Here is a 20043-nt window from a genome sequence, read left to right as displayed (position 1 = left end):
GTCAAAGGTATATCGATAGCATGATACCCACTACTAACAAAGCCTACCTTTGCAAGACCTTCGCAGATAGCAAGACATCTGCTACTGCTTTTACTACCCGACCTAGCTACCGCAGAGGTTTTTTTTCGGGTGGCTCTTGCCTTGGCCCTTTTTTTCCTCTGCCCTTCAAACCGCTACCCCTAGTTCGACTTTCGACCCAATCTGTCTCCAGATGAGCGCGTATTAATGGTTAACCTTAACCAGCAGCGTGCAAAAATCGCAGTACCCACATCCTGTGACACCTCACTTTAGTGAAAATCAACCCTTATGCAGAGATGGCAGTAGACCTTTTGAGTTGCCCTCATGCCGGTGTGGGCGCCGAGGGGCTCCATCTCTCTCTCTCTCTCTCTCTCTCTCTCTCTCTCTCTCTCTCTATATATATATATATATATATATATATATATATATATTACTGGCCATTAAAATTGCTACACCACGAAGATGACGTGCTACAGACGCGAAATTTAACCGACGGGAAGACGATGCTGTGATATGCAAATGATGAGCTTTTTAGAGCATTCACACAAGGTTGGCGCCGGTGGCAACACCTACAACGTGCTGACATGAGGAAAGTTTCCAACCCATTTCTCATACAGAAACAGCAGTTCACCGGCGTTGCCTGGTGAAACGTTGTTGTGATGCCTCGTGTAAGGAGGAGAAATGCGTACCATCACGTTCCCGACTTTGATAAAAGTCGGATTGTAGCCTATCGCGATTGCGGTTTATCGTATCGTGACACTGCTGCTCGCTTTGATCGAAATCCAATTACTGTTAGCAGAATATGGAATCGGTGGGTTCAGGAGGGTAATACGGAACGCCGAGCTGGATCCCAATGGCCTCGTATCACTAGCAGTCGAGATGACAGGCATCATATCCGCTGTAACGGATCGTGCAGCCACGTCTCGATCCCTGAGTCAACAGGTGGGGACGTTTGCAAGACCACAACCATCCGCACGAACAATTCGACGGCGTTTGCAGCAGCATGGACTATCAGCTCGGACACCATGGCTGCTGTTACCCTTGACGCTGCATCAGACAGGAGCGCCTGCGATGGTGTACTCAAAGACGATCCTGGGTGCACGAATGGCAAAACGTCATTTTCTCGGATGAATCCAGGTTCTGTTTACAGCATCATGATAGTCGCATCCGTGTTTGGTGACATCGCGGTGAACGCACATTGGAAGCGTGTATTCGAGATCGCAATACTGGCGTATCACCCGGCGTGATGGTATGGGGTGCCATTGGTTACACGTCTCGGTCACCTCTTGTTCGCATTGACGGCATTTTGAACAGTGGACGTTACATTTCAGATGTGTGACGACCCGTGGCTCTACCCTGCATTCGATCCCTGTGAAACCCTACATTTCATCAGGATAATCCATGGCCGCATGTTGCAGGTCCTGTACGGGCCTCTTTGGATACAGAAAATGTTCGACTGCTGCCCAGGCCAGCACATTCTCCAGATCTCTCACCAATTGAAAACTTCTGCTCAATGGTGGCCGAGCAACTGGCTCGTCACAATACGCCAGTCACTACTCTTGATGAACTGTGGTATCGTGTTCTGCATGGGCAGTTGTACCTGTACACGCCATCCAAGCTGTGTTTGACTGAATGCCCAGGCGTAAGAAGGTCGCTATTACGGCCAGAGGTGGTTGTTCTGGGTACTGATTTCTCAGGATCTATGCACCCAAGTTGCGTGAAAATGTAATCACACGTCAGTTCCAGTATAATATATTTGTCCAGTGAATACCCGTTTATCATCTGCATTTCTTCTTGGTGTACCAATTTTAATGGCCAGTAGTCTATAAGGAAGAACGGGACCTCTTCCCAGATTGCCGTCACACTCGCCGACGATGTCCTACCGCGGTAGCGCAGAACCGCGATTCATCGCTGAACACATTACAGCGGGTGTCATCAGCAGTAATACTCCCGGTCACGACACCTCTGCACAGGTAGCCGTTTGTGTTGCGGTGTTACGCATGGGGCGGTAATTCTCTAGTCCGAATACTGCTAGTCGCTGACCAGTGGTGAGGGATGCCACAGAATGATGCCGGGAGTCCATCACTTGTTCCCGGATGGCAGGCGCTGGTGCGAAGAGGTTACAATGTGCTCGATGCTTCATTTCTTCCCTCGTGGTGGTCAGACGTGGTCTACTGAAATCTTTACGACGAGGATACCTGGCCTCGCGTCTCCATACTGTCCAACATCGCGCCACAAATCTGTGTACTGCAGGACTCGACCAGCCGGACAAATGGAGCCCAGCAATGAGACTCCTTTCAAGCACTGTCAGGTGCTGATGACGCTGTCTCGTACGAGAACGTATTGTCCACGTGTTCTTCACAGTGATCGCTCACGCCCCTTTTACACCCTAAGAGGCCCGGTAGCAATACTAATGCACTGCGGTCACCGTTCTACTTGTCACGGAGAACAGTAACTTCAGTCATCTTGATACCAACCGACGGTGTGTACCTGTATGAAGTTACATTGATGTCCGACCATTTGGGTGCTTAATTTCTTCTCGTCAGACAGTCTATATACTTTATGTGAGGTGATACGCTGTCTGAACTGGTCTGTCAGTCGTTGCTCATGAAAGTGTTGCACAATGCGGACGACTGTACAACTACAAGTCCTTTCCACATTGCTCGAAGTCTGATAAGATACTTGACGTTTACGTAAAGCCTTAACTTTCCTAGTACTACGAGGAAAGTCGGAGAAGTTAGGACGCAGCAACTAAATTTCGCATTTTGTGTTGTTACGAGAAATACTGCTGACGCAAATAAAAGAAATATGTAGTATTTTCAGATTTTTTAAATTTATTTATAGGTGTCCAGAACAGAACATATTATACACAGGATGAGTAACACCTCCTTTATTCCGAGGGCGATTGCACGTATCGGCATGCGGTTTTTGGCGGATCATAGCGTACATGCATAATGATCACAAAGTTTATATTGACCGAGATAATGAGGCAAGTATATGTTTTTCAAATGGGACGCTATACTTTTTTACCATCATTCGAACGCTCTGGAAAAGACGCGTATAGTGATGTGACGCATGTTGCTACTGTGATTCAAATTTTGCTTAAAAGAGGGCGAATGAGGATGTACCTACGTAGCGTAGGCCGTGATGCTGCATAGAGCACGGCAACTCGGCCTGCGGGTCGCGCGAGGCGTGTTTACAGTCTGCAGCCGATTCCGACCGCCTCGACCTTCAATCATACAATATTTCCCAGCGTCTTTTAAGCAAAGTTTGAATCACAATAGCAACATGCGTTACGTCACTATACGCGTCTTTTCCAGAGCGTTCGAATGATGGTAAAAAAGTATAGCGTCCCATTTAAAAAACATGTACTTGCCTCATTATCTCGGTCAATATAAACGTTGTGATTATTGTGCATGTACCAACGTATGTGCCCCACAGTCCGCTACGATTCGCCGAACACCGCTTGTCGATACGTGCAATCGCCCTCTGAATTATGGGGGGTGTTACGTCTTACGCGACTCACCCTGTATATAAGGCGACCATGGACATAACATTAATGAAGTAGATAAAGGTTGAATCAGGTGTAGCATTACACGACCTTGAGAAAATCCTAAATAGGTGGTGGGAGTACTTTGAAAGGCTATTGAACGAGGGAAATGCACGAGAGAAGAGTGAGGATGGAGATATAAATGAAGGAATAACCCAAAGCATAAGTAGGGAAGATGTCTAACACGCAATGAAGAAAATGAGAAATGGGAAGGCCCTAGGGCCAGACCAAATTACAATAGAAGCATGTAAAAGTCTGGGAGAACAGGGAACTGATATTCTCTGGGATCTAATGCAGAAGATCTGGAAAGGAGAAAGAATGCCGCATGCGTGGAGAAGCAGTATACTGGTTCCCCATATATAAGGGGAAAGGGGATATGGAAAACTGTGGTAATTATGGAGGGATAAAACCGATGTCCCGCACAACAAAGATCTGGGAAAGGAACTTGAGAAGATGTTGCGTCTAGAAACTGAAGTATGTGAAGAACAGTTTCGATTTATGCCGGGAAGAGGAACAACCGACGCAATATTTGCACTAAGGCAACTGTTAGAGAGGACCAGAGAAGTACAAGCCGAACTGCATATGGCCTTTATTGATCTTGAGAAGGGATATGACAGATTGCCGAGGTAAGAGACATGGGGATGTCTGAGAAGTAAGTGCCTGCCAGAAAAATATATCAGGGTGGTAGAAGACATGTATGAAGGTGCAATGACACAAGTCAGGAGCAGTGCAGGTGCAACAAAAGCATTCCCAGTGAGAGTAGGACTTCATCAGGGATCTGCTCTCAGCCCATATCTCTTTGACCTTGTCATGGATGTACTACTCAAAGATGTGAAAAAAGAGAGGCATCTTGGAGCATGATGTTTGCCGATGATGATGTAATCTGTGAACCCACCCAAGAGGCACTTCAAGACAAGCTAGAACAGTGGAGAAAAGCTCTAGACGAAAGGGGAATGAGAATTAGCAGGGTGAAAAGGATGCCAAAGATCTATATATTAACCTGCAAGGAGAACAACTGGCGCAGGTCAATAAATTTAAATACCTAGGATCTTACATGCAAAGTGGTTGAGGACTGGAGGCCGAAATACAGCACAGGATAAATAGAGGATGGATGAACTGGAGAAAACTGAGCAGAGTACCGTGTGATAAGAAGGTTAGCTGCTGAATGAAAGGAAGGCTTTACAAGTCTGTGGTGAGGCCTGCGATGCCGTATAGCGCAGAAACTTGGCGAATCACAAAATCCCAAGAGAAAAAGATGGAAGTGGCATAAATGAGAATGTTAAGGTGGATGAGTGGGGTGACACGGAAGGACAGACTAAGGAAAGAGTACATCATGGGAACAGTGAAAGTGGGGCCCATAGGGAAGAAGATCCAAGAAAGTAGGCTAAGATGGTATGGACAAGGCCAGAGAAGAGGGGAGTACTACGTGGCCCGCACTTCAGATCAGAGAACGTCATATATTCCACAGAAATGATATAATAGCTACTATAGTTGCAAGTGGTATGTTACGTCATAGCTATTCAAGAAACGCTTGGTGTCATCTTCTTTATGGCTTGACGGCCAAAACTGTACAGTAGAGAAAAACGCAAAATAAAAGGATATTCTAATCCAAGTAGCGACAGCCACTGTGGAAGATTATTTTTATTTAAAAAAATTACATTGGCTGTAGACCCCGTTGTAGCGGAAACATTTCTCTGTTACTGGACTTTTTGCGACGGTCGAAATGAATGGCCTGCACTGCGATTTTCTTTCCAGCTTATGTGCATAGCCTTTAATGGTCATGCACTTTTACATTCAGACACAGAAGCCGAGGCCATATCGCCGTCACACGGCTTTCAATGAACGCTGTGGTCACAATAATGAAACATCTCTAGCTCACGCACAATACGTTGCAGGCTGTGTAGGGTTCTATTTTAGTTATATTATCACGAGTGTTTAAGAGAGATATTTGAGAGGTCAGTAGGAAAGGTTGCAGATAAATAATTGAGTCACACTCTCATGACGCCACGGCTATCTACTTGGGGGACTCCCCCGACTTTGCGGTACCGCCACATCAAGCGCTCTTGCTCAGATACTTGAGTACTCTAGCGGCTGCAGTTGTTCTTTGCAGTATCAGCGAAACATAAAGACTGATTGCACAACGCTACTACCTCTCGTAAATATTTCTTCAGACTGGTTGACGTGGTGCTTAAAGTCTTGATTGCTATCCTCTTTGTGTGCATTGTTAGAATCAATTTACTAAAGGTACTTCAAATTAATTAGTCAGTTAAGGGGAAAAGAGTTTCTCAGTACCATTGCCACCGTTTTCAAAGCAATCGTATTCTCCACAGGGAGACAAGTCTTTTGAAAACATCTAGATTCTTGTATTATTATTCGTTCGTTCTTTCACTTCTTGATTGCTATATCTAAAATAAAGAACTGAGGAAGAAGAAAACTGAATGAAGGTCGTGGTTTAACAACATCATTAGAGACGGAGTACAAGTATGATCAGCAAATTGGCCTCTCTCTTGTCAAAGAAATTGCCCCTGCATTCGCCTGAAGTGATTTTAGGAATAGTATAAAAAACTTAAATCTGGATGGCCTGACAGGCATTTTGAAACTGCTCCTGTAGAATGCGAGTCCACTTCATCTGCTGTACTTAAAGTCTTGCCATCATTTCTTTGTACTTACTCACTGTCACCTGAGAGAGATTGACGAATGCAGCTCATTGACATTCGAGGAGATATTATGCATACATAAAAAAGAAATACAACTCTAGATAACGCCCCTGTTTGTAGTTATAAAGAATAGTATAGCCAATATTACTACTACTCGATTTCAGATTTATGAAACTAAATGAAAGTGATACATAATGGGTTATGAAAAAATCCTTGTAGTTAAAGACAACATGTAACTTTAAAAAAAAACTGAGTTTTCGTAAAAAATTATCACCTAAAATATTTATCTTCATCATTTTATCAGTCGTGTGAGATACCTTCGAAACAAGTCGCAGGAAATTGAGAACGAATCACTGTTATGAATAATTTCTCAGCACTTCAAAAGTGGGAAATTTGTATCAAGCCATAACGTAACACAGTATGAACCTGTACTACACGGACAGAATTTTGGAAGTTGTTCAAAGATATTATCCGAGTTGATGGTGTACAGCAAACAGTCACAAATTAGTTTTACGTTACTTTATTCAAAAAGTGCTGTTACCAGTTCCGAATTTTTTACGGTTCATCACCTTACGGTTTATTCATGATCTCATCGCACAATATTGTAAGATTACTTATCTGATCTGCACACGGGTGTACAAACTTGGTTTGTATTGGAGTATGGAGACTCAGTTGACGTTAAGGATATTACACTATGTGATCAAAAGTATCCGGACACCCCCAAAAACATACATTTTTCATATTAGGTGAATTGTGCTGCCACCCTACTGTCAGGTACTTCATAACAGCGGCGTCAGTATTTATTAGACATCGGCGGAACTCAAGAAATTCGAACTTGATCAGGTGATTGAGTGCCACTTGTGTCATACGTCTGTACTCGAAATTTTCACACTCCTAAACATCCCTAGGTCCACTGTTCCCGTTGGAATGGTGAAGTGGAAACGTGAAGGAACACGTACAGCACAAAAGCGACAGGCCGACCTCGTCTGTTGTCTGACAGAGACCGCCGAAGTTGAAGAGGGTCGTAATGTGTAATAGGCAGATATCTATCCAGACCATCGCACAGGAATTCCAATCTCCATCAGGATCCACTGCAAGTACCATGACAGTTAGACGGGAGGTGAGAAAACTTGGATTTCGTGGTCGAGCGGCTCCTCATGAGCTATACATCACGCCGGTAAATGCCAAACGACGCCTCGCTTGGTGTAAGGAGCGTAAACATAGGACGATGGAACAGTGGTAAAACGTTGTGTGGAGTGACGAATCACGGTACACAATGTGGCGAACCGTTGGCAGGGTATGGGAACGGCGAGTGTCCGGTGAACGTCATCTGCCTGCGTGTGTAGATCGGAGGCGATGATGTTATGGCGTGGTCGTATTTTTCATGGAGGGGGCTTGCAGGTTGTTTTGCGTGGCACCACCACAGCACAGTACTACATTGATGTTTTAAGCACCTTCTTGCTTTACACTGTTGAAGAGCAATTCGGCGATGGCGATTGCATTTTCTAACACGATCGAGCATCTGTTCTCAATGCACTGCCGGTGGCGGAGTGGTTACACGACAATAACACCCCTGTAATGGACTGGCCTCCACAGAGTCCTGACCTGAATCCTATAGTACGCCTTTGGGATGCTTTGGAACGCCGACTTCGTGCCAGGCCTCACCGACCGACATCGATACCTCTCCTCAGTGCACCACTCCGTGAAGAATGGGCTGCCATTCCCCAAGAAACCTTCCAGCACGTGATTGAACGTATGCCTGCGAGAGTGGAAGCTGTCATCGAGGCTAGGGCATATTGAATTCCAGCATTACCGATTGAGGGTGCCACCAACTTGTGAGTCATTTTCAGCCAGGTTTCCGGATACTTTTGATCACATAGCGTATCAGGGGAAGTGTTTTTGTGTGTGTTTATTTCTGTTTCCTCTAACGGATTCATAGTGGCCTCTTTTTCAGCTAAATGTAATATTTCCATGTTGTTCTCAACGTTTCTCACTTAATGATTTTCTTCTGCAATGTGAGCTGGAAATGTAGACGTGTTTTAGTTTCCAAACATTAGGGCATCAAGGTTTTTTTTTTTGGACCTAATCTCGAAACTTTTGCCTACGTGGCCAAAGCACAATTTTGGGAACGAATCACATTGGATCTTGTATATTCCTAATTTACTGTAGGGGGCCTTGGAAAGATTTACACTTTTTGCTGCAATTTACTATTAGTAGAGTAGCTGATATTCATAGTTTTCTTTTTAAAAAGTTTGCAGTTTGTTGGGCCTGTGTATGGGATAAGAATATAATTAGGCGTGGATTGCTTTTGATTGAATGCTGTATGAACTGTTGCTTTTGTTTTAATTTTGTTGCGGAGTTTGTCTGTTATTACAGGATCATTACCGCTATTGAGAGCAACTGTTTTAATGTAACTGGATTCACTTTGTTGATCTATGTGACTCATAGGTCCTTTTTATAGTCGGTGTTCGATGGCTCTGAAATGCGACGTTCTGCGTTGGCTATGATGACGTGAGATGTCAATGCTGACATCTGTGGTGGAGGTGTTCTGTAGATGTTATGCATGTATGTATTGCACTGGGGACCCAGAAACGACGGAGAGGCTTCGTCCCCGCTGTAGCCCTCAGTGGTTCACAACCCTACAACAGGCTACAGCAGGCCACTCATCCCACCGACGCCCCCACACCGAACCCAAGGTTATTGCGCGGTTGACAAAGCACACGATCCTTTCTAGTGGCTACCACCTGGACTGCTGCTAACCATACCATATCCCACGGAGTCTGTGAACAACCGCTTTTATCTGGTGCAGGTCGACCCCTTGTAAGAAATGGTTATTTTCCTGCGTTACGCGAATGTAAACAGATAACGGCGAGTCTGGGCAGTTCCAGAGTTCTTTAGCCTTCCGTCTTCGAGAGAGTGTTTTCTGGCTGGTTGGTGTTGGTTGTCAGTCTCTTCAGGCGTGATGAAAACGTCGAAATAGATGCTGAACTTAACATTCCCATTCTCCAGACGGATCATCAACAACATTGTGTAAAGGTTTGCAGCGTAACTCAGACACTGGCTTACAGTTCTGCGATTAGCATCTGTGCTTCACTGTTTCTCCTCCACTGGCAGTCAAAGACGTTTTAGGGAGGAACGTTTTGACATTAGTGCCATCCACGTTCAGGAAGACCTTCGGGGTTGGATGAAGATCGTCTGACTCATTAATCCACAATTAACCGCTTCACTGTACTCGATAACTGAGAAATGTGATCATTGTACCATCGTGCGGCATTCAAAACTTGGGTGTATGGGTACTGCTTGCTTTAATCCAAAATCACAAAAATCAGCGGATGGACATGTGAGCATCTTGCTCTTCATCAACTGGCTCGTGAACAACGTCGACAGTACATATCCCGTATCGTTACTGGTGACGAGAAATGGTGTCTTTCTGATAACTTAAGGAAAATAAAGGAATGACTGAGCCCAAACAGTGCAGCAACTCTCTGTACAATGAGCTGTGCACATCAACAAATGATAATGTTATGCATCTGGTGGAACAGCGACGGTGTGGTGTACTGCGATTTGTTTCCTCGAGGTGTAACAGTCACTGCTGACATTTATTGTCAACAACTGAGACGTCTTGCAGACGCAGTCCAAGAATAACGACCAGGAAGGCTGCGTGAAGTGATGCTAACCTACGATAACTCCCGCCCGCTTTCTGTTAGACTGACAAGAAACACTATACAGGAGCTTGGCTGGGAAGTCATTCACCTGTTCTTGCGCCCTCAGATTTTTACCTTTTGCGCTCTCCACCGAACAACCTTCCAGGAACTTTCCCTCCGGATGAAAATGCGCTCCGAACATGGCTCGACGACTTCTTCGCCTCAAAACCACGTGATTTCTACAGTCGCGGAATCGAAAAGTCACCCAGCGTTGGTAGACTGCTATAAATAATGAAGGACAATATATTATTGATGGCAAAAGTCTCTGTTATGTGTAACTGTTGTGTTTATTAAACTCATGGAAAAATGCTTCGAACCTACGTACCAAACCAATATTTTACACACAAATCTTTGTTTGTTAGTATCCAGAGGAGACTCAGCATTACGGCCTAGAAGCGAACAAGGTCGCATTATGGCGTAAATTTTATATCTGAAGTCAGAAGAACTCAGTTTAGATTCACTGAACACCCAACAGCCATTTATAATCAAAGAACTGTTCCGCGATCGGCGACATCTGACAGTTTCTAGAGGCAGTTTAACCGCAAAAATGTCAATGCTTTTCCAAAAACACTTTGAGGACAGAACATGAGTGAGCTAACGAAGTTGTCACTAATTTCTGAAAAACATTCTGAGGACTGAGTTCACCTCCGTGGCTCAGTGGTCAGTGTAACCGACTACCACGTGGACGACCAGGGTTCGACTGGCGGTACTTGCCAGAGGTTTTCGTTTGCTGGGAGGACTGGAACGGAGTACCCTCAGCCCCGTAATGCTAATTGAGAAGCTACTTGATCCACTAGTAGTGGCTCCGTGTCACGAAAAATGCCAGTGGTCGGAAGAGTAATGGGCCGGCCGCACGCCGCGCCATTCTGCATCGCATCCAAACATTCGCGGAGGATGAACCGGCGGTCGGTCGGACACGATGGCCCACCTGGGTCTGTGGACCGCGTTTACATTTAATTTTTATCTGAGGTCAGAGTATAGATAACCGTCTCGTCACTACTTTAAAGCCACTTCTTTAATGTGGATACTTGCATGACATAGAAATGGCATAACAAACACAAAAAACGCACTTGAAAATGGGAATCATTTCCGGAAACGCGTCGTGCGAAAAATAAAATAAAGAAAATCGTGACTGGCGGCAGATGAGTTATTTATAAACAAACCTACTGTTTTCACTGTCGCAGGCTTTCAGAACTACACTCCTGGAAATTCAAATAAGAACACCGTGAATTCATTGTCCCAGGAAGGGGAGACTTTATTGACACATTCCTGGGGTCAGATACATCACATGATCACACTGACAGAACCACAGGCACATAGACACAGGCAACAAAGCATGCACAATGTCGGCACTAGTACAGTGTATATCCACCTTTCGCAGCAATGCAGGCTGCTATTCTCCCATGGAGACGTTGTAGAGATGCTGGATGTAGTCCTGTGGAACGGCTTGCCATGCCATTTCCACCTGGCGCCTCAGTTGGACCAGCGTTCGTGCTGGACGTGCAGACCGCGTGAGACGACGCTTCAGCCAGTCCCAAACATGCTCAATGGGGGACAGATCCGGAGATCTTGCTGGCCAGGGTAGTTGACTTACACCTTCTAGAGCACGTTGGGTGGCACGAGATACATGCGGACGTGCATTGTCCTGTTGGAACAGCAAGTTCCCTTGCCGGTCTAGGAATGGTAGAACGATGGGTTCGATGACGGTTTGGATGTACCGTGCACTATTCAGTGTCCCTTCGACGATCACCAGTGGTGTACGGCCAGTGTAGGAGATCGCTCCCCACACCATGAAGCCGGGTGTTGGCCCTGTGTGCCTCGGTCGTATGCAGTCCTGATTGTGGCACTCACCTGCACGGCGCCAAACACGCATACGACCATCATTGGCACCAAGGCAGAAGCGACTCTCATCGCTGAAGACGACACGTCTCCATTCGTCCCTCCATTCACGCCTGTCGCGACACCACTGGAGGCGGGCTGCACGATGTTGGGGCGTGAGCGGAAGAGGGCCTAACAGTGTGCGGGACCGTAGCCCAGCTTCATGGAGACGGTTGCGAATGGTCCTCGCCGATACCCCAGGAGCAACAGTGTCCCTAATTTGCTGGGAAGTGGCGGTGCGGTCCCCTACGGCACTGCGTAGGATCCTACGGTCTTGGCGTGCATCCGTGCGTCGCTGCGGTCCGGTCCCAGGACGACGGGCACGTGCACTCTCCGCCGACCACTGGCGACAACATCGATGTACTGTGGAGACCTCACGCCCCACGTGTTGAGCAATTCGGCGGTACGTCCACCCGGCCTCCCGCATGCCCACTATACGCCTTCGCTCAAAGTCCGTCAACTGCACATACGGTTCACGTCCACGCTGTCGCGGCATGCTACCAGTGTTAAAGACTGCGATGGAGCTCCGTATGCCACGGCAAACTGGCTGACACTGACGGCGGCGGTGCACAAATGCTGCGCAGCTAGCGCCATTCGACGGCCAACACCGCGGTTCCTGGTGTGTCCGCAGTGCCGTGGGTGATCATTGCTTGTACAGCCCTCTCGCAGTGTCCGGAGCAAGCATGGTGGGTCTGACACACCGGTGTCAATGTGTTCTTTTTTCCATTTCCAGGAGTGTATTTATACTGGATCAAATCAGACAATAAGAGCATTTGGTTTTCTGATGTTCAGTACATAATAGGGTACACGCACAGTTATGTCCAAATAGGGAACGAACTGATGACCTGACTTGTGTTTGGACGGAGCGAGGTGGCTCAGTGGTTAGCACACTGGACTCGCATTCGGGAGGACGACGGCTCAATCCCGCGTCCGGCCATCCTGATTTAGGTTTTCCGTGATTTCCCTAAATCGCTCGAGGCAAATGCCGGGATGGTTCCTTTGAAAGGGCACGGCCGACTTCCTTCCCCGTCCTTCCCTAATCCGATGAGACCGATGACCTCGCTGTTTGGTCTCTTCCCCCCAAACAATAAAAAAAAAAAAAATTGTGTTTGGTTCTCATAGAAGTTATGAGAGCAGGCCGTATGTCACCTCTGTGTGTGGGAAATGGAGTCAGCTTTCAATTTGTATTCGGACTTAAACTAGCCATTTTTTCCTTTGAACTCTGAAGGATGATTATTAGTGTCCATTTACTGTAGTTTTTGGGGATGACAAAATATCAATCGATTCCACATGCATTATGAACCTATGAAACTGAGGGCGGATGGAATGTGTAAAGCACATAGTAAGAGCGATTGTGGTACGGTTGTACTCCGAGTTGATGGCTAGCCTGATGACTGCAGCTTTTGAAGACACTTAAGTATACAATTCCTGCACAGCTATTGTGGAAATCGGGCATCACGTAGTGTGCTGCTTCCTGAGATTTAAAGGTTTTGCTCAAAGAACTTGACAGCTATTAACAACAGACGTAGGGGAACCGACGGTTGAGCTTATCACAGAGCAGCTCTTTGATTAGCACTTCAAGTCTCTGCCTGTAGAAGCAACTAAACGCGACAAGGTTCACCATGAGTCAGTCAAGATGCTTTATTTATTCAGGCTGTTTACCACTATTTTTTGGTATCTTGGAGGTGACACAAAATATGAAAGAAAGTTTTATGGAGAAATAAGAACTCAGGTTGAGAACATAATGTTGTTTGATGGCAGACCAGGAGAAGGAGACTATCTTGTGAGAAAGCATTAAGGCAAATAGAAGGCAACTAGTTACAGAAGCCATCGGTAGCACATTGACACGATGAACGTGAAGTACATGTGCACAGAGTTATGTCACACAGGCTGCTCGCAGATTCTGGTTTCATCACAATCACTTTATATACAGTCATTTAGGAACCCATACAGAACTACACTGGAACACTGGTCCGCTGATAATTCACAGAAGTGCTGATCTGCGAATGTTCTACGGCCCAAGCGCCAGGTTTATGGTTTCGTGCTGCTTTCACAGTAAGGCTAGGTCCTAGTTCTTCTTTGCTGAAGGCGCAGAGGCAGCAGGTACATTTCACTGAGATTTTGCTACCTGCCTGATGCTGCAGCAAAAGAACAGTTTTGCGGCAAGACATTGCCTCTGTTGGAATGGTAAGGCACGATCACCTACTGGTCACTGTTCCTCGCTTGCAGTTATCTGTCTCTTAACGCATGAATTTGGAAATTGCGCCAAATGAGTGATTTTAGACAAGTACACAAGGCCCAGTTTTTGATTTTTTGGCAGACAGATTATAAGGGAGTTTTCAAAGGAATCCTTTACTTAGATTCTTAAAGGGAGGATAATAGATTCTAGACTTGCGCTGAAACTTCGTGATTCTGAAAAAAAAAACCATCATCAGTAATGGAAGGTTTGTGATATCAACTTTGGGCCTAGACATCGCTGGATCTTCTGGGTCATAGTTTTCTGTTCAGTCTGAGTCGTACAGAGTTTGTGGTCATTACATCAGCTGTAGAGAAACGACTTGATTTCATATTGGACTGTCTGTTGTCGCTTGTACACAGGGCATCCCAGGATATTCAGGGATGAGACAGAAACCATCACTCGAAGCAAAAGAGTATAGTGGGCATGGGCTCTAAAATGCATATCTTAAGAGCTATGAGCACTTGTTCATCTTCGACGCCGTGAAACAAACTCTTTTGCTGCAAGTTCTTTGCTTCCATGTTTTGGGAGATGGTAGTATGGACAAAAAAATAAAAAAATGGCTCCAGTAAACATGGACTCGAAACTGCTTAACACTGTTCCTCGTTGTCAACACATCTTTTCTACTGAACAAATCCTGAAAGCTCTTAAGATTAGCATTATAGAGCTCATGCTTCCTACATCTTTTTGCTTCGAATGATTGTTCCTGTCTTATGCGTGAATAGTGACCAAGTGACCATTCCTCCTGGGACATTCTGTAGAGCTGGTTTCAATATCTTAGAATATTTGTTTCATAACTCATTGACCTCTTTCTTTTGCGCTCACACTCACTCACTCACACACACACACACACACACACACACACACACACACACACAAACAAACAGTGACAGAGACACATATTGTTTTTGTCTAGGACACTTTTGGCGCAGGAGTATAAAATATGTGATGTGAATATATGTCGCTTGATTTTACACCGAAACGCTCTGATGGGAACTTCTATTGCTATATCAACATTATACTCCGTGTCGACTGCTGGAAACTGGCTCACTATTATTCAATTGTAAAATACTGGCGCTAATAACTTTTTAGAGCAGTGAGAAATTCCGTGGATATTAGGTACAAAATTATCAACTTCCAACTACTATACAAAGTATCCGGTAATATTCAGAGAGAGCAGCCATTTATTTTCTCCCTGGTGTCATCAACAGAGAATGAGCTAATGAACACACCCACAGATCTCGGAACATTACTTCATAGAATCGATCTGTTCTGTAGAGAATAACGGCTTCAACTTCGTCATATAAAAGTAGTACTAAAATATCTCCAAGAAGTTGCTAGCGAATTTTCTAAATGATTCGATTCTGGATGTTTCACGAAAAACTGCAGCATTTTACGGTTCACATTAACACTCAGATATTTGTTTCAGTATCACAAGTCACAGTTTTAGCTTGGATCTGCTGTCTATCAGTGGCATACACTGATGCCAGCAGTTGGATTTCAAAAACAGAGAACCATACCTTCGATGCCAAAAGCAGAACTGTTTGCTTTGACACCGAGTTCACAGTTCGAATCCATAACAAACTGGTTGGCTTACAGACGCTTATATCAAATTCTACAAGGCATGAAAGTAAATATGCTACCATTTAACGCTCCTTCGACAATGAGTAGATTATATATGAATAATGGTCTCAGCTGGACAAGGAACACAGAACAAGTTCGTCGTAATCTTACCGATGGCACCATCCTGAAATTCGAAACTAAGCGGCCAAAACCCACGGTGTTACATTTGAAGATCTGCCATGTATAACGCCCGCATGCTGCGTATTACGAAGCGATTGTAGACGATATGTAACCTAAGCAATCTATTATAGACTTGTGTAGTGAACATGGCACCACGGCGCGAGTTAACTGACTTTGGGCATGTTATAATTACCTCGGTCTACAAATTAAAACTTGATGAGAGCTGTATTGCATTTCAAAAGCGATTCGTAATATTTCAATCCCAGTGATTTGAAAAATGAGTTTTGCTCTTCCGCATCACATCAGGATTTTTGACAAATCAAGAATGAAATATTCACATATTTTCTTCAAAAAATTATACGATCATGATTTGTATACGAATTATAAAACGACTTTTAAGTCTTTTTACACCAAATTTAACATTCCCGTTCACTTTATAAACACATCACTAAAATCTTGTTCATTTGGTATCGAATGTCTGTCTCTTGGATTTTTTCTTGTGTTTTTCCCAAGAATCCTTGCACAGCATCCAACAATAATCTGCAAAGTGTTCGTCGTCCTTGGTATCTCTTCTCCATTTCTCGAATATCCTGGTGGAACATCTCTCCCTGTTTACCACTGACTGTCTCCAGGTTATCAAGAAACATGTCGAAATGTGAAAACAGAAAGTAAGTTTAATTTTTAAAAAAGTGACACACCACGAAGGGATTATCCGAATGGGACAGAACTCGTTAGATGTGACGTACAAGTGCACACAAACAAATGATTGTAATTTCAGAAAAATTGGCTTGTTTGTTCAAGACAAAGAGCTTCACAAATTGAGTAAGTCAGGAACACGCACGGCTTTCCGGAGTGGGAAGGAGTGCCTGGCCCCCGGCACGAATCCGCCCGGCGGACTTGGGTCGAGGTCCGGTGATCCGGCCAGTCTGTCGATGGTTTTTAGGCGGTTTTCCATCTGCCTCTGCGAATGCGGGCTGGTTCCCCTTATTCCGCCTCATCTACACTATGTCGGCGATCGCTGTGCAAAAACAAGTTCTCCACGTAAGCGTACACCACTGTTACTCTACCACGTAAACATAGGGGTTACACGCGTCTGATGTGAGACGTTCCCTGGGGAGTCCACCGGGGGGCGAACTGCACAATAACTCTTGGTGCGGTGATGGGCGGCGGAGGGGTGAAGTGGACTGCGGTAGTCTGTTGTGGGGTTGTGGAGCCCTGCGGCTGCGGCGGGGACGGAGCCTCTCCATCGTTTCTAGATCCCCGGTTAACATACAATACAATACAAGTCAGGTCTGGGCCTTATGCAAGCAGTTATTCGGCTTGGCGTTGATTGATCCTGAGGGACAATTTTTCGAATTCTGTCCAACTGGCGCGTTAGATTGCCAAAATTCCGAGTTGGTTGGAAGGCCCTGGCTATAATTCTCTAAGCGTTCTCAGTTGTGGAGAGATCCGGCAACCTTGCTGGCCAAGGTAGGGTTTGGCAAGCACGAAGACAAGCAGTAGAAACTCTCGTCGTATGCGGCGGGTATTATCTTGCTGAAATGTAAGCCATGAAGGGCAGCAAAATGGGGCTTAGAATATCGTCGAACTAACGCTGTGTTATAAGGGTGCCGTGGATGACAACCAAAGAGTTCATGTTATGAAAAGAAATGGCACCGTAGACCATCACTCCTGGTTGTCAAGCCGTATGGCCAGTGACACTCGGGATGGTATCCCATCGTTGTCCGGGGTGTCTCCAGAGAAGTCTTCGGCCTGGAATCTCATTGAATGGAATAAAATTGTCTTGAGCGATGAGTCCCGATTCGAATTGAGCCCCGATGACCAGTGAACGTCGTGTGGCTAGGGCCTCCCGTCGGGTAGACCGTTCGCCTGGTGCAAGTCTTTCGAGTTGACGCCACTTCGGCGACCTGCGCGTCGATGGTGATGAAATGATGATGATTAGGACAACACAACACCCAGTCCCTGAGCGGAGAAAATCTCCGACCCAGGTGGGAATCGAACCCGGGCCCTTAGGATTGACAGTCTGTCGGGCTGACCACTCAGCTACTGGGGGCGGACATTTTAGTAGTTTAGGCCTGTCTTGCTGCATATAACGACGGAGCCTGGCATGAGGTTTCTGCTTGGCGGTACTTACAGCGCAGTAGCTGACTGTGGCCTCATTGCTTTCGTGCTTTAGTACGATCATCGGATTGTTTTGCGACAGGTTTCAAAGTCAATATCAACAATCTCCATACCACTGTAATTGTCTTTCAAAGAGCCGTTGATCGCAGTTATGAAAAGTATAAGGTTACATTTAGAAAAAAAACACACTTGTTTAAATATCTCGGATGGTGCCAGAGTTCAGCGCATTATCCATACAAAATATTACGTGCACCTAATATACTATCAATTGCAAAAAACCGCGTTTCAATACCTGGAACCGTTCACGAATTAAAGGGAATGACTAAGCCTTTATATGGCTAATAGTATGAAGTGATATAAATGGTGCCGAACACATGAAATGAATAGTAGGGACGGTGAATGTCAGGAGGATTCTGGATAAGTGCTGTGCACATGTAAAGGAAACCCCGTGCAAGGCACTTGTACGACCAATTCCAAGTGTCTGCTCCAGCGTTTGGAGTCAAAATGGTTCAAATGGCTCTGAGCATTATCGAACTTAACATTTGAGGTCATCAGTCCCCTAGAACTTAGAACTACTTAAACCTAACTAACCTAAGGACATCACACACATCCATGCCCGAGGCAGGATTCGGACCTGCGACCGTAGCGGTCGCGCGGTTCCAGGCGTTTGGAGTCCTTTACAAGTAGTAGAGACAGTAAACATTAGACGAATTCAGAGAATCGCCGCTAAAGTCATAACAAGGTTCTACAGATCATGACAGTGTAATGGAGGTGCCCTGAGAACTTAGATGGGAATCTTTGTAGAAAGACAATGTTGGTCTCGCGAGTCCTATCAGCTAAGCGTTATTGGAAGAAACATGTGCAATAATTTTGTTGCTTCCGTCGATATCTCGCGTAGGAACCGAGAGAATAAGCTAGAGGATATTAGGGCACGATATCAATTTTCTTTCGTTCCATACGCGAATGGAATAGAACTGAAACTCGCTAATATTGGCAAGAAATATCCTACGCCATGCATTAAATAGCGGATTGCGGAGTGTGTCTGTTGATGTTGCGGCGTTGAGTTCCACCCTCATCCTGTCATCATGATCAACAATGTAAAAATGCTAATCTAGCGGGCACCCATTTGCCACTTGTACTAAAACGTTACACGTAACTCAGAATCTCACATTTTCTGAAGGAAAGGCGCCATGTACACTTAGAAAGAAGACGTTTCTAATTGGACAGCAGGCCCTCTCTATGGTCTCCTAGCAAATTTTGTCATTGGCCCTTACAACGCATTTTCGCCGTTTCTGTACTGGAGGGCTACTCAATTGCTTTTCCTTCTCTTAATGTACAAATATCTCTATATTAAGGATCTTTGTACCAGGTTGCTACCTGTACAGGTCTGACTGATGCAACTACAGCTTCAGTCTTTTAACACTGCGCCGGCCGCAGTAGTCTCGCGGTTCTAGGCGTTCAGTCCGGAGCCGCGTGACTGCTACGGTCGCAGGTTCGAATCCTGCCTCGGGCTTGGATGTGTGTGATGTCCTTAGGTTAAGTAGTTCTAAGTTCTAGGGGACTGATGACCACAGATGTTAAGTCCCATAGTGCTCAGAGCCATTTTTTTTAACACTGTGTCAAACACCAACACGTGAACAGATTTATTGAAGCCTGGGAGAATCAAATTGTATGGGCTGGGGATGGATTAAAATACAACCTTCTCAAGAATACGAGTCCATTTTCTTAACCATAGAGCTGGCTGGCACTGTTGTAACACAATGGACTCGTACTCCGACGAGCGAGGGTTCAGATCTCCGTCTGGCGATCCCCACTAAGGTTTCTCATCATTTCCCTTTGAAAGGGCGCTACCGGTTTCCTTCCCCGTGATCCCCCAATCCGAGTTGTGTCCTTACTGACCATGTCGTCGACGGCATGTTAAACCTGAACCTACCTTCCCTCCTTTCTTCCGTCTCAATTAGCTCGTTCGCAATTAGAATAGTTACAAGGAAAGAAACGCATACACCTCGCAGCGAGCATCGCGATTGCCCTTTCCAGGGTCAATAAGACACATTATAATGACAAGAAATTTCACAGGTGTTACGGTGAGAGCAGACGACGACGGTTCCAGCTGCACTGTGACTCACTATCCTGCGG

At 45.5% G+C, this 20043-nt stretch overlaps 1 protein-coding gene across 1 annotated transcript in view; it reads right to left on the bottom strand.

The window, feature by feature from the left end:
* LOC124777454 (cytochrome P450 4c3) overlaps positions 1–20043 on the bottom strand; it is a 315881-nt gene that overhangs the window by 142236 nt on the left and 153602 nt on the right. The window contains exon 9 of the mRNA XM_047252874.1: positions 8991–9005. Coding sequence (XP_047108830.1) covers positions 8991–9005 — 15 coding nt within the window. The remainder of the gene's footprint in view (positions 1–8990; positions 9006–20043) is intronic.

The sequence above is a fragment of the Schistocerca piceifrons genome, chromosome 1 (assembly GCF_021461385.2).
Source record: "Schistocerca piceifrons isolate TAMUIC-IGC-003096 chromosome 1, iqSchPice1.1, whole genome shotgun sequence".
Taxonomy (NCBI): domain Eukaryota; kingdom Metazoa; phylum Arthropoda; class Insecta; order Orthoptera; family Acrididae; genus Schistocerca; species Schistocerca piceifrons.
Note: the sequence above shows the minus strand (reverse complement) of the source record. Positions and strands in the feature narration are given on the sequence as shown.